General features: G+C 45.2%; 1 protein-coding gene across 1 annotated transcript; it reads left to right on the top strand.

Moving 5' to 3' along the window:
• The first annotated feature begins 824 nt into the window (after window positions 1-824).
• Window positions 825-1,409, top strand: LOC115461132 (olfactory receptor 8U8-like). The gene has a single exon (XM_030190732.1). The coding sequence runs from the start codon at window positions 825-827 to the stop codon at window positions 1,407-1,409; it is 585 nt and encodes a 194-aa protein (XP_030046592.1).
• Window positions 1,410-14,342: the final 12,933 nt, after the last annotated feature.

The following is a 14,342-nucleotide window of genomic DNA, read 5'->3' as shown; positions in this document are numbered from 1 at the left end:
TCATTGTAAGACATGACAGAATTAAAGAACTCAATATGTATACTTCAGAAGAAGGTGATAGAGGGGAGACATGATAAAGATATTTAAGTAGTTCTGTGGTTTAAATGCATAGGAAGTGAGTATCTTTCAATTGAACGGACGCTCCGGAGTGAGGAGGCATAGGATGAAGGTAAGAAGGGACAGAAGGGAGTAACCTAAGGAAATACTTCTTCATTGGAAAGGGTGGTGAATTTGTGGAATGGTCTCTGGGTAGAAACAAAGATGGTTTCTGAATTCAAGGAAGCTTGGGACAAGTACATAGGATCTCTAAGGGAGAAGAGATAGTTGATAATATTGTTGAGCAGAATGGATAGGCCCTATGATCTTTATCTGCTTTCATTTTCTCTTTTTCTATTTTTGATTGGTGGTTAATATTGATTTTATGTCTTTTTTTTTTTATTTTCACAGTGGATATTCAGCTGCTTTCTAGAGAAATGACAGTACAAAACCGAACCACAGTGTCTGAGTTCATCTTGTTAGGATTTTCTGACCTTCACAATCTACAGAGTTTTCTCATCATAGTTTTTATGTTCATACATATTCTTACAATACTGGGAAACATCAGCATCATCACAATAATTAAAATTTCTCCCAGACTTCACACACCCATGTACTTTTTTATCAGCAACTTATCATTAATAGATTTATGTTATTCTTTTACCGTCGCTCCAAAAACATTGGTCAACTTAATACTGAAGATAAATAGCATCTCTTTTCTTGGGTGTGTTACGCAAATGTTCTTTTATGTGACTTTGACAATTGCAGAGTGTTTTCTTCTTGCAGTGATGGCATATGATCGTTATGTGGCTGTATGTAACCCATTACTTTATCATGTTGTTATGAACAGGAGGGTTTGCATCCTACTGGTGACCATTTTATATACAATAAGCTTGGTACTTTCTATAGTACATACAAGCAATGCCTTCTCTGTGTCATTCTGTGGATCCAATAAGATTAGTCATTTCTATTGTGATCCTCTTCCAGTTTTAAAGCTCTCCTGCTCCAATATCGTCATCAATGAGATAGTGCTTACAGCTGTTTGTTTCGCTGTTCTCTTAATCAATGTTACAGCAGTATTTCTTTCTTATACTTACATTATCTCCACTATCCTAAAAATCCGCTCATCAGAGGGCAGACGCAAAGCATTTTCCACATGTGCATCCCATTTCATCACAGTGACTTTATATTTTGGGAGTCTTGTCTTTTTGCATGTATTTCCTAGTTCCCATTACTCACTAAACAAAAATAGATTTGTTGCTGTTGGTTATACAATGGTAATTCCTATGGTAAACCCTATGATCTATAGTCTCAGGAACAATGATGTAAAACAAGCAGTGAAAAAAGTCATGAAGATAAAACAGTTTTCTTAATCAAAACTTTGCTTGCTATATTTATGTCAATACAAAGTCTAGTATATTAAAATGAGTACATAGTTTATGCCCACAATTGCAATATTTTTATAGAGAAGCCATTTATTAAGCCACAGCAAAATCTGGGCTTAACTGTCCTTGAAGGCCTGACCTCCCCCACTTTGGCCTCAGGCCCCCTCCAAAACTGCTACACCTGTTATAAGACTGGTGGGGATGCCGAAGCTCCACCAGCCTAAGAGATTATTTTATTTATTTTTGTTACATTTGTACCCTGTGCTTTCCCACTCATGGCAGGCTCAATGTGGCAGGCAATGGAGGGTTAAGTGACTTGCCCAGAGTCACAAGGAGCTGCCTGTGCTGGGAATTGAACTCAGGTCCTTAGAACCAAAGTCCACCACCCTAACCACTAGGCCACTCCTCCACTCCATTCTCTGTTCAAAAGGCTCCCTCGTGTTGCAGTAGTAAACAGAAAGTCAGTGTAGTGCCTCTAGCTGGACTCCTTGTGTATACTCAATATTTGCATGAACTGAGTATGTGTGAGCAGTTCCAGGTTAGTGGCTAGAGGCATGTCGCTGAGTGTCTCCTTACTGCAGCAGCACAAGGGAAAGGGAACTTGATATACTGCCTTTCTGAGGTTTTTGCAACTACGTTCAAAGCGGTTTACATATATTCAGGTACTTATTTTGTACCAAGGGTCAGGGCCAGCCCTAGGGTTTCTAGCACCCTCCTGCAGTCTATTAGTCGGCGCCCCTACCCATCCAGGGGCGGGATCACTATGGCTCCGCCCCCACAGTAGGCACACCCCTTTTACCAGCCATGGCATCACTGAAAATATTACACCAGTATAGAAGAAAAATAACTTAGCACACAGACCTGGAATTAGGAGAACAGACAGTCTTGCCAACTCTGAAAAACAAATTTCAGAATCTAACAAACAGATCCCTATTCAGACACTTGGCCTTGCAGTCACACATGCAGAACAGAGATAGCCCCTCTTCAAATTCTTCAAAAATTAACCTGAAATCCTAAGAAGTTAGACTCTGCATGCAGCACAATAGCCTTCCCATTCCCTATAGTCTCTCTTCCTCAGCCTTCTCCCTTCATACCCAACCCTCTTTTTCTCTCCCCCCTCCAGCATCTATGCCCAGCATTCCTCCATCTCCCTGTACCCTCCTCTACATCCTCTCATACAGCATAATTCCTCCCTACCCCACCCCCTCACTCCCATTCATCCCCTCATCCTTTCCCATTCCCACCCAGGCTCCCTCACTCCCATTCATCCTCTCATCTATCCCAATTCTTCCCCCCAGGCCCACTCTACTACTACTACTACTACTTAACATGTCTATAGCGCTACTAGGCATACGCAGTGCTTTACATTTGCACATGAAGAGACAGTCCCTGCTCAACCGAGCTTACAATCTTGATAGGACAAACAGACTAGCACAACTAACAAGACTAACACCTCAAATAATCTAATTAGGACAACTAGCAATGCTTACAGTCAGTTGACTAACACCATCGAGCACAGCTTAGGATCTAGCTAGGACAGACTTAATCAGCATAAACTAACATATTCTACAATCTGAGTTGGACAGACTAACAGGAGTTACTGAAGTGGGAATGAGAGATAGGAGATTGGTGATGGTTAGGAATTGAAAGCAGCCATCTAGCCCTCCTGTCCTGTGAGTTGCTGTGTTGGGGTGGGGGTGGAAAAGGGTGGGTCAGGTGCAGCACTAAACAGCAGTCTCTGACAAAACAAGGGTTCAGGCTTTGCTGTGCTGTCTCTGAGCCCTCTCTGGGCTGGATTCCAGCTCCTGGTTTCACTCTCAATCCCAATGTGTTGAAGGGGTGGCTGCAGAGAATACTATGCTGCTGCTTAGCTCCTGAGCTCATAGTGAGTGCCTGTGCTGCAGCCTCCTCAGGCTTTCCTTCTTGTCACCAGGTGGGGGGCAGGGGCAGAGGTTAGCTGAGCTCCCACAAGTTATTTCGGAGCCAGATTCAGTTGGAGCAGTGAGGTCCTCTGACAAACACAAGGAGGATATTTCTCTGCTTGGGAGGGGGAGGGGACGGGACAGAGAGCTGACAGCTCCCGCTTTGGAGCCAGACTGAGATGAGCAGCAGAGATTAGATACTGAAAAACAAAGCCTCAGCAGAGCTTGCTTGCAAAGCAGCGCCCGAAGGCAGGCGCCCCCCTGCAGTGCTTACCCTGCTTACCAGGTTTGACCGGCCCTGCCAGGGGTAATGGAGGTTAAGTGACTTGCCCAGAGTCACAAGGAGCTGCAGTGGGAATTAAACTTAGTTCCCCAGGATCAAAGTCCACTGCACTAACCACTAGGCTGCTCCTCCATAAGGAAGAGGGGAGCTGCTTTGGCTGGTAGGGCTTCAGCATTTCCAAAAGCAAAGGTAATATTTTTTAACATGGGGGTGGGGTTGGGATAAGGAGGAGGAAATACATTACCCCCTAGTTCACCCCTGGAACCCCAAAATGGAGGGCTGGATAGGCCCATGGACCTAATGCAGGACTTTCCTGTGTACTACGCCCATTTGTTTTTACCAAGGTGGTAAACAGGGCTTTTTTTCCATTTTTAATTTGCAGGTTGTACACTGATATTGTCAGTAGTGTGTGGTAACTGCAAATAATTAATGAGTGAGCACTTACAGCTGCTATTTATGAGGCACTAAGTGCTTTCACATTACGCCCACTTTAACCAGTTAGCATGTGGTAATGTGAGCATGTTATCAAAGTAGGGTATACACAAAAGTAGCACACATGAGTTGTCTGTTGGGCAGACTGGATGGACCGTGCAGGTCTTTTTCTGCCGTCATCTACTATGTGAGCATGTTAGCTGGAAAACGCATAGAATGGAGGTAGTGTATGAAATTATCTCAAACATATTCATTGTGGATATCATGAAAACGTGACTGGCTCCTGAGGACTGGGTTGAGAAACTCTGGCTTAGTAGAAACATTGCTTATGAATTAAACCAAAGTCCAGGAGACTTCTGGTGGAGCCGGAGAGCTAGATGGCGACCATGCTGTGAGCTCCGCCGCGCCTCGAACGAAGCCCCGACCCTGAAGGTGCTAGTCCCGCTCCCGAGAGATCACAACGAAGTCAGAGGGTGGCAGCAGCCCGTAGGCACTCACAGCGGACCTTCATTGCCAGCGAGAACAACGAGAGGTGCCACGTACACGCCACGTGCAGCCCAGGACATAAGATGGCGGCCTAAGGCAGGATGCGGAACCCAAATCGTCCTGGGTTGAGTGGTGAGCAGGGCGGATGAAGGGCGTGCGTGTATGAAGAGGCCCAAGAAACTGGCGAGACTAAGTTGAAGATAGCGCAGGAGGAGAACGCTGGGCTTGCTTTACCCTCGGAGCCGTGAAACACCCAGAGACGGTGGAGAAGAACTACCGGCAGTGGTGTGGACGAGCTACGGAGTGCGGTGCTCGAACCAGAGGCGGAAAAAACTGAACTGCCCCTGGTGAAAATAATAACCACTGAGGGCAGAACCCGGCGGGTAATTTCCCACGCAGCGACAGTAGTGTGGGGAAGAGAAAGCGTGGAACAACTCATGGTGGAATAAAGGAGCGCCCCTTCCCCCCAATTCAAGTGGGAACAATAAGAGCGATTATAACACACTAAGGGAGCTCAGCCATGAATCTCAAGGGCACATGAAAGCATATCTTTGAGAAATAAGGAACTGAACTGAGTTACTCTGACCAGACACTAGATATAAGAATTATTGAGCGAAGTCCACTGCTGTATCTACCACATTGAGGCAGGGTGGTTGCTTGTGAATTAATCAATCCTTGTATGGAGCAATGTTTGAAGCCCATGCCCGCAGGAACCACCCGCAGAGGAACAAATTTGATAAAGAGAAAATATCTCCTCCTAACCCAGCTAGAAAATGGCGGAAACAAAAAGCACAGATACAGGTGAATTCACTGAAAACAACTGACACAAATTACTCTAGCCGTGAGCACGGCCTTAAGCCCGAGATTTGATCTACTGGCGGGGCAGCTGAAAACTTAGAGTACTCTATGGCAGATACAATGAAAAGACTGGGGGAAGCTGAAACCCGGATCTCAGTGGTGGAGGATTCAGAGACCCATTACACGTAAGAGATCACACGCTTGATGGAACAGCTAAGTCGCAACAGGATAAATGGAGGACATGGAAAATCGAGCATGCAGATGCAACCTAGCGACTTGTTGGCCTCCCCGAGAAAATCCCAGAGAAATCATTAGGACACCTCCTGGAACAATGGCTGAAAAAAAGAATCGGCCCTCTCGGACAGCTATGGGAGCTGTGCATAGAACGGGCCCACAGTCTGGGACGTTGGCAGCAAGGCATGCAAAGACCAAGAATTGTTATCATAAAAGTGCATAACTATCTACATAAAGAAGAAATCATGAGGGGCTTCCGACTGAAGCGGGACTCCCTTACATATGAGGGCATTCCGATAAAAATTTTCCAGGATTATTCGGCAGGAGTACAGGAGCAAAGACGTCGATTTCACCCCATCTGCTCAGCGTTGGTTACCAAGAACACTAGATTTATGTTACTATATCCTGCAATCCTGAAGATCCAGCATGGAAACCAATGGCGTTCCTTCCAGTTGGACTAAGCAGCTCAACAGTTCATTGATGCAGAACTGAAAGAACCGGACACTTAAACCTTTTCCCGGTTGGGAGATTTCTGAGCCGTTTTGGTGGATTCTTTCCGGGAGAGGCCACAGCTCCAATGAACGAAGAGCAGTGTTACGGCAGTGGACAAGGTTAAGAACAATTTTTGTGGTTCCATGTTAAATGTACATAGACAGCGAACAATAGGGTAAGAATCCGGGGATGTTTCTCTACTTCCCGGGACAACTGGTTCCTATTTGGGTGTTTGTTCAAAGGTCAGAGGGAACTTATATAAGGGGATAGAGGGAACGGGAACTTTACAAATGCTGGGTTGAGGTAAGACAGGGGCTTCAAGTAGGTGATAGAAGTTAAAGGGTACGAGGGTCATATTGGGAAGGGAGGGTCAGGATGGGAGGGAAGGCAGGGCAGTGGAACAGGGTGGAGGGGGGGTAAGTACAGGGACTTTATAATTGGCGGAATTTAGAGGGGGAGGGATTTCAACCCCCAGGAGATGGCTCTTCTAGAAATGGTACAGCATGGAATCTGTGTATTACAAAGCATGCGAGGATAGGGAAACTGTCCAAGAGGCTAACTGTACAACATGGTCGCTGGGAAAGGGCTGGGACCCAGAGACCGCAGAGACCAAAGTAATGTTTAGTTATTATAACACTTGTTTCTGCAGCACATTGTAAACTAATAACATGGAACGTGGGGGGTATTACCTCCCCGATTAAGAGGAAAAAGATTATAACACATTTAAAACATTTAAAAGCAGGTATTGCGTGCCTGCAAGAAACAAGATTGACAGACGCAGAACACGAAAAGCTACAACAAGGGTGGATTGGGCAAGTACTCTACACCTCCTCTGATGGGCGGAAGGGGTTGTAGCGATCTGCTTCCACAAACGTTTGGCCTATTCCGTAGAAAAGGTCTTACAAGACCCTGCAGGGCGATACCTACTGGTCAAAATATGGCTGCAAGGCAGGGAGTTTTACTTACTAAATATATATGCCCCAACACCACCAGAGAGGGCCTTCTTCCCCAAATTGCTAGGGCAACTACTATCATATCAGGGGAAAGAACTGATTATAATGAGAGACATGAATATTGTGGGAGACATGAATATTGTGGGAGACCCCAAGATGGATTGTACAGGAGCCAGAGCAGAAACGCACGAAGGCCAAAAGGAATGTAGAACGCTGCAGGAATTTGAGAAGTCTGTCTCTGTGGTAGATGTATGGAGGAACCTGCATCCGGGGGCCCAAGAGTACACACACAGATCGAGAGCCCACGGTACATTGGGAAGGCTAGATTATATATTTATATCGGAGGACCTCTTCCACTGCGTCAGAGATTCTAAAATAGAAGAGATATCGATCTCTGACCATAGTCCCGTCTGGTTTGATCTGGACGCCCCTTGTAGCTTCCAGTCGTCCAGGCGTTGGAGATTTCCAAGCTATCTAGCTAAGGATAAATCATTTCAGAAATTTTTGCTGACAAAGTGGGAGGATTTTACATTACATTACATAACCAAGAACACCAATCCAACCCCCAGTTATTTTGGTGTACTGGAAAGGCAGTTCTACAGGGAGACCTGATTAGGGTTACCATTCGTCCGGATTTCCCCGGACATGTCCTCTTTTGAGGGCATGTCCGGGGCGTCCGGTGGATTTTGCCTGCACCCACGTTTGTCCGGATTTCTGGACAAACGTCGGCGCGGGTGCGGGCAGGCGCGTGCGTGTGGGCGGGCGATCGGCGCCGTGGTAACCCTACTCCCGTCCCCTCCCCTTCCTTACCATGTTCCCTGGTGGTCTAGTGAGTCTTCGAGGCAGGAAAGAGCCCCTCTTTCCTGCCTGGAGCGCTGCCTCCCCTGTCTATCATCCTCCTCGGTCTGGCTGGGGATTCAAAATGGCCGCCGAGAGTTGAACTCTCGCGAGGCCACTTCAACTCTCGGTGGCCATTTTGAATCTCCAGCCAGACCGAGGAGGATGCAGCAGGCAAGGACAGGCAGCGCTCCGGGCAGGAAAGAGGGGGCTCTTTCCTGCCCGGAAGAGAAGACCCTACTAGACCACCAGGGCTAGATAGTAAGTGAGGGGGGGAACCATGTGACGGGGGGCGGGGAATAGAGGGGCGGAACGAGGACCCGAAGGGGGCGTGGCGGGGGCGGGGTATGAGGCGTGGCAGGGGTGGGGTAGGGGGCGTGACATGTGTCCTCTTTTTCAGAGGACACAAAATGGTAACCCTAGACCTGATTGCATATGTAGCAGCTAGGCGAAAGAAATTGGCCAGTAGTCTTATGAGCCTGAACAGACAACTGCAGAAGGCCAGACGCCAACATTTGGCACAACCAACAGAAGTGAATAAAGATAATTACTTAGCTATACAGGCGGCCATTAACTAGTTGCTACATGAGAAAACGCTTAGAAATCAGACCTTTCAAAAATATAGGTTTCACAGATTTGGTAATAGGGCAGGGGGGCCTATTGGCCAGATTGGTTCAGAGAAAGGGAGGGAATAGGACTATCCCGGTGATCAGAGATAAGAAGGGGGATATTACTAATAGGCCGGACAAGATACTCAGGACCCTGCAAGAACATTTTGAACAACTATATGCGAAGGAACAAGGGGGGGGGGGGAAGAGATGGAGATACGCGAGCTTCTATTAAAAGCCCAAATACCGAAACTAAGGGAGTCGGAGGTGGCCCTTCTAGATTCCCCATTACAGCCCAAAGAATTACAAGACGCGATTAAAGGGTTAAAGTCCTTCTCAGCACCTGGGGTAGATGGATACTCTGGAGAGTTTTATAAAATTCTGCACTACTCTCTGATAGGGGATTCTCGGTGCATGAAAAACCGCATGTATATCCTTACTATTGAAACCGGGTAAGGCTGCAGAGGAACCAGAATCCTAGAGACCCATTTCGTTAATTAATGTGGACATTAAATTATTAGCAAAGATTCTGGCTGAACAACTAAAAAAGTGCCTTCCCAGTATTATTGGAATTTATCCCTCAGAGACATTCGGTGTTACATGTACGGAAAACTCTACTAGCAATGGCACACTGTAGACATCAGAAAACCCCCGGGATAATAGTCAATTTGAAGTCCTAGCATATTTAAGTTTTGATAGACATTGGTCAATACCTTAAACTCCCCCCGCTAGACGATATACCAAAGTCAATCAAGAGAATGAGGAGGGCACCAGTACCCGCATGCTAGGTTAAACCGAAATACTGGTTCATGTTAGCACCAGAAAACAGATGGGTGAGAGAGCCAAGAGTGGGGAAAGGGAAGGGATAACATAGAGAGGAGTGACACATACCTTACTAAAAAGCACTATGTTGGCCTGCACGAGTGCTGACCTGAGGGCTTTAAGCTCTTGAGTGATGCTGGCAGTATAACATGATGTTGTTCTTTCCATGAATCAATGACAATTGAATGTAGGATGTGAAAGGGAAAGGGGGGGGGGGAGGGAAAGGGGGTGAAAAGGGGAGAAAATGCACTGACGAATGTAAGATGGCAAGAAGTAACCTGTTGTATTTGTATTATGTTTATTTGGAAGCCTCTGCTTACTTGTATTTATCTTTCTTCGTCAATAAAAGATTTGAACGTTAAACCAAAGCCCAAGCTTGTCCAGAACTGTATTATTCAACCAGTAATCCAAGTCTGACAATGGCCATCATTTTGCCAATCTGTTTCAAGGACCATTGGACCTCTTTACTTCTGTAAAAAAAAAAAAAGAAAAAAAAATCATCCTTCATTCAGGCATTGCAAACTATTCCCCACAAAAAACGCTAAGACAATTATTTAGATGCCATATTGTGATATGCACATCCATATGTCCCTGTATCCCTGTCCTTAGCACAAAAACATCCAAACAAACATTTTAGAACAGGGATGCTATGAATGTCCATAGAAATCCACAGGAGACGTATGTGTTAGGTGGCGAGAGTCTGATAGGTTCAGACGGGGAGAGGGACCTTGGGGTGATAGTATCTGAGGATTTGAAGGTGACGAAACAGTGTGACAAGGCGGTGGCTGTATCTAGAAGGTTGTTGGGCTGTATAGAGAGAGGTGTGACCAGCAGAAGAAAGGGGGTGTTGATGCCTCTGTATAAGTCGTTGGTGAGGCCCCATCTAGAGTATTGTGTTCAGTTTTGGAGGCCGTATCTTGCTAAGGATGTAAAAAGAATCGAAGCGGTGCAAAGAAAAGCTACGAGAATGGTATGGGATTTGCGTAACAAGACGTATGAAGAGAGACTTGCTGACCTGAACATGTATACCCTGGAGGAAAGGAGAAACAGGGGTGATATGATACAGACGTTCAAATATTTGAAAGGTATTAATCCGCAAACGAACCTTTTCCGGAGATACGAAGGCGTTAGAACGAGAGGACATGAAATGAGATTGAAGGGGGGCAGACTCAAAAAAAATGTCAGGAAGTATTTCTTCACGGAGAGAGTGGTGGATGCTTGGAATGCCCTCCCGCGGGAGGTGGTGGAGAGGAAAACGGTAACGGAATTCAAACATGCGTGGGATAAACATAAAGGAATCCTGTTCAGAAGGAAAGGATCCTCAGGAGCTTAACCGAGATTGGATAGCAGAGCCGGTAGTGGGAGGCGGGGCTGGAGGTTGGGAGGCGGGGATAGTGCGGGGCAGACTTATACGGTCTGTGCCAGAGCCAGTGGTGGGAGGCGGGACTGGAGGTTGGGAGGCAGGGATAGCGCTGGGCAGACTTATACGGTCTGTGCCAGAGCCGGTGGTGGGAGGCGGGGATAGTGCTGGGCAGACTTATACGGTCTATGCCAGAGCCGGTGGTTGGGAGGCGGGGCTAGTGCTGGGCAGACTTATACGGTCTGTGCCCTGAAATCAAAGTAGGGTATACACAAAAGTAGCACACATGAGTTGTCTTGTTGGGCAGACTGGATGGACCGTGCAGGTCTTTTTCTGCCGTCATCTACTATGTTACTATGATTTATCAACATTGATTAATGGGCATCCCCGTAAAAGACGTGGCTGGGGTGGTCTTAGGGCATGATAGGGGTGGTGCCAAGAAATGGACATCCCTTTGCAATTATATTAAGGAGCTGATTTTTGAAGCATATAGATGTCTCAAAATGCAGAAATGGATGTCCGTGTGCTTGAAATGTACAAATCCCAATTTTGAACAGGCAGAAATGGGATGTCTATGGGTATGCTGTGGGTGGGACCTGGGAAAGTCAAAATCAGGATGTCCAACAGTGATTATTGAACGAGAAGAAACGTCCAAGTCTAAAAAGAAGGGTGTCCTAAGTTAGACCTGTTTCAATCACTTCTAGGATATAAAAAAGTGCTCTGATTGAGCATCTGATCACTGGAGGGATTAAGGCACGACACCTTCTTAATCTCCCAGTACTTGCTGGCTCTTTCTCTCTCCCCTGAAAGTGAAACTGAAGGAGGATACCAGGCTCTGTGACAGCTTCAGGTATTATGGTCATTCTTAGTGTAACCCATAAGTTAATATATAACAAAAAAAAAAATTAAAAGTGGGGGCTAAAAGTACCAAAGGGAAATAAACAGAGGCTCACCTGGGTGCTGCTATAGTGCCGGGAGGGCTGTTCCTGATCTCGGGCATGAAGGTGTTGCTGCCTTTCTGGGAGAGGTACAGCATTTTTGGCAGTCTAGGTGGCAATGGATTGAAGTCTGGGCAGGAGTGAGAGCTGGTGCTGCTGTGGTGCAGGGGAGCTGGTTCACTGGAATGGGCAGAAGAGAAAGAATGTAGCTGAGTTGAGCCTTCCTGGAATTTTCCATGCATGTGCAAAGCCTGGACATGTGTGGAGGTAAAGGGGAGGGCCACAATCTGCTTAGGTTCATGACTTAGTGGCCAGGCCCATGGTGAGGTGCCAGGAGGTTTACATTTGACATCACAGGCAGGATTCTCATCTAGTCTACTAACCATGTTTGCATCAAATGTCAGGAAGGATGGGAAAAAGTTAAAAAATATTTTTGTAAACAATTTTTTTCCATTGACACACAAGAATGTAACCCTGCGGGTTAAATTATTTTTTTTGTAACCTGGGCTCTGGAGGAGCTGGTCTTGAAGGCTTGAGGGTGCTCTAGGTTTACTAGTTCTGTGAGAGGAGAGTTGTTAGGTGCCTCCGGAGCATCAGTATGGCCAGCTGGAGGTGAGCATGCATAGGTGCTGTTTCAGTGGCTAAGAACTGTTAAGAGGAGGCTATTGCTATGAGTGGGGTTAACAAATGTTCTGTTAGTTGAGAGTATGTTGCAAGATTGTATTAAACTCCTTTACAAGTATGTTGCACTGAATTCACATAAAGACTGAGATGAATGTGAATATGAAGTTGTAAAGGAAAATGGAGGATGCTGTTGGCTGGGATAATTAGGGACCCACAATTATTTGTTATTTTAAGTGGTAGCTAGAAGACACAAATAGAGGTATGCTGACACAGGGCATGTTAAAAGACGTGTACACATGAGGAAGACAGTTTTTGTTAATTGATTTGTTAAAGACAGAGTAGGGAAAAGGAGAAATTCCAAAAGCTTGAGATGTCCTAGAAAGTCGGCCAACACAAGAGAGAGGTTCTTGAGAAGAGAACTGGACTATAGTTAAGTAACTAAATAGCAAAAGTGTATACACTGACTGAGACTGAAAAATAAAGAAAGGAAAGAGACAGAGAAATACTTACCTGAGATAGAATCTGAAAGTAGAGTTGCTACCATGAATCCTATAAAATAAAAGGCAAATAGCATCTAAAGCAGGGGATCTCAACCTGTTCCTTGGGACATACCCAATCAGTCTAGTTTTCAAAAGTATCTACAATGAATAAGCATGAGAGAAATTTGCATACACTGCCTCTATTGTATGCAAATCTATTGCATGTATATTCATTTTGAGTATCCTGAAAAACTGACTGGTTGGTTGTCTCCCAAGGACCAGGTTGAGAACCCCTGTTTTAGATTTGGATGTTACGAGCTGGACATCTCTATTCGAACTTTTACATCCTTTCAAAAATGCCCCTCCATGTGTGACAACATCTAGCCTATATAATTTAAATATCAGTATTTAGACCTGCTGTAAGAAACATCCAGAAGTCATTGCTACTTGTCTTTTGCGACCTAGAGGAGCATTTTCGATAGAGTGTCTAAATCAGAATTTGGACGTTTTACAAAAACGTCCAAATTCTGAACAGGAAAGGTCATTTTCGGAAGATAGATGTCTATCTTTTATGTTCGAAAAATGCTATGGACGTCTTGTGATTTGGATGTTTTATTTTTTGGTCCATTTTCAAACAAAAAACATCCAAATGCAAAGCGTACAAAATACACAAGAATATCCACAATAGAGTGAAACCATTCACATGTTCTTAGTGTGGTAAAAGCTTTGGTTGTAATGTCAATCTCAAACTGCATCAGAAAGTCCACACGGGAGAGAAACCACTTGCATGTATAGAGTCTGGTAAAATCTTGGTCAGAAGGTAAACTTCACAATGCACCAGAGAATAAACTTCACAATGCACCAGAGAATACACAAGTGACGCCATCTACATGTCCTGAGTGTGGTAAAAGCTTTGGTTGGGAAGAAAGCCTCACATGGCATCAGAGAATCCACACAGGGATGAAACCATTTACATGCACTGAGGAGGTAAAAGCATCAGTTGCATTGGGACAGGTAATTAGGGAATGTACACTCTTGCTATGAAGTATGGAAAAATAGAACTCTGATAGTTATATATATATATATATATATATATATATGTAATGATACCTCCTTTTCATCTATAGATCTGAATTCAAAGCCCAAATCTAATGATAAACAATATACACAAGGCTCAGATGTTATAGAAAGCTTGGCATCAGGTAGAATAGTGGAAAAGTGACGTCCCAGGAAAGCAATAGGGCATCCTTGGTGGCACTGCAGTGGACTTTATAAAATGCTCCCAGGTACACATCTGACCATTGCTCCATTACCTTGTCTGCTGAGCCCCCTCAAACCTACTACCCCCAACTGTACACCACTACCATAGCCCTTACAGGTGAAGGGAGCACCAATATACTACTACTACTACTACTTAACATTTCTAGAGCGCTACTAGGGTTACGCAGTGCTTTACAGTTTAACAAAAAAAGACGGTCCCTGCTCCAAGGAGCTTACAATCTAATGGGTGAAATGTCAAGTTGGGGCAGTCTAGATTTCCTGAATAGAGGTATGGTGGTTAGGTGCCGAAGGCAACATTGAAGAGGTGGGCTTTGAGCAAGGCTTTGAAGATGGGCAGTGAGGGGGCCTGGCGTATGGGCTCAGGGAGATTAT

Source organism: Microcaecilia unicolor, chromosome 1 (genome assembly GCF_901765095.1).
Source record: "Microcaecilia unicolor chromosome 1, aMicUni1.1, whole genome shotgun sequence".
Classification (NCBI taxonomy): Eukaryota; Metazoa; Chordata; class Amphibia; order Gymnophiona; family Siphonopidae; genus Microcaecilia; species Microcaecilia unicolor.
Note: the sequence above shows the minus strand (reverse complement) of the source record. Positions and strands in the feature narration are given on the sequence as shown.

What these genes read in the sequence shown, in the direction of transcription:
- LOC115461132 (XM_030190732.1), top strand. Translation starts at nt 825, where the DNA reads ATGGCATATGATCGTTATGTGGCTGTATGTAACCCATTACTTTATCAT.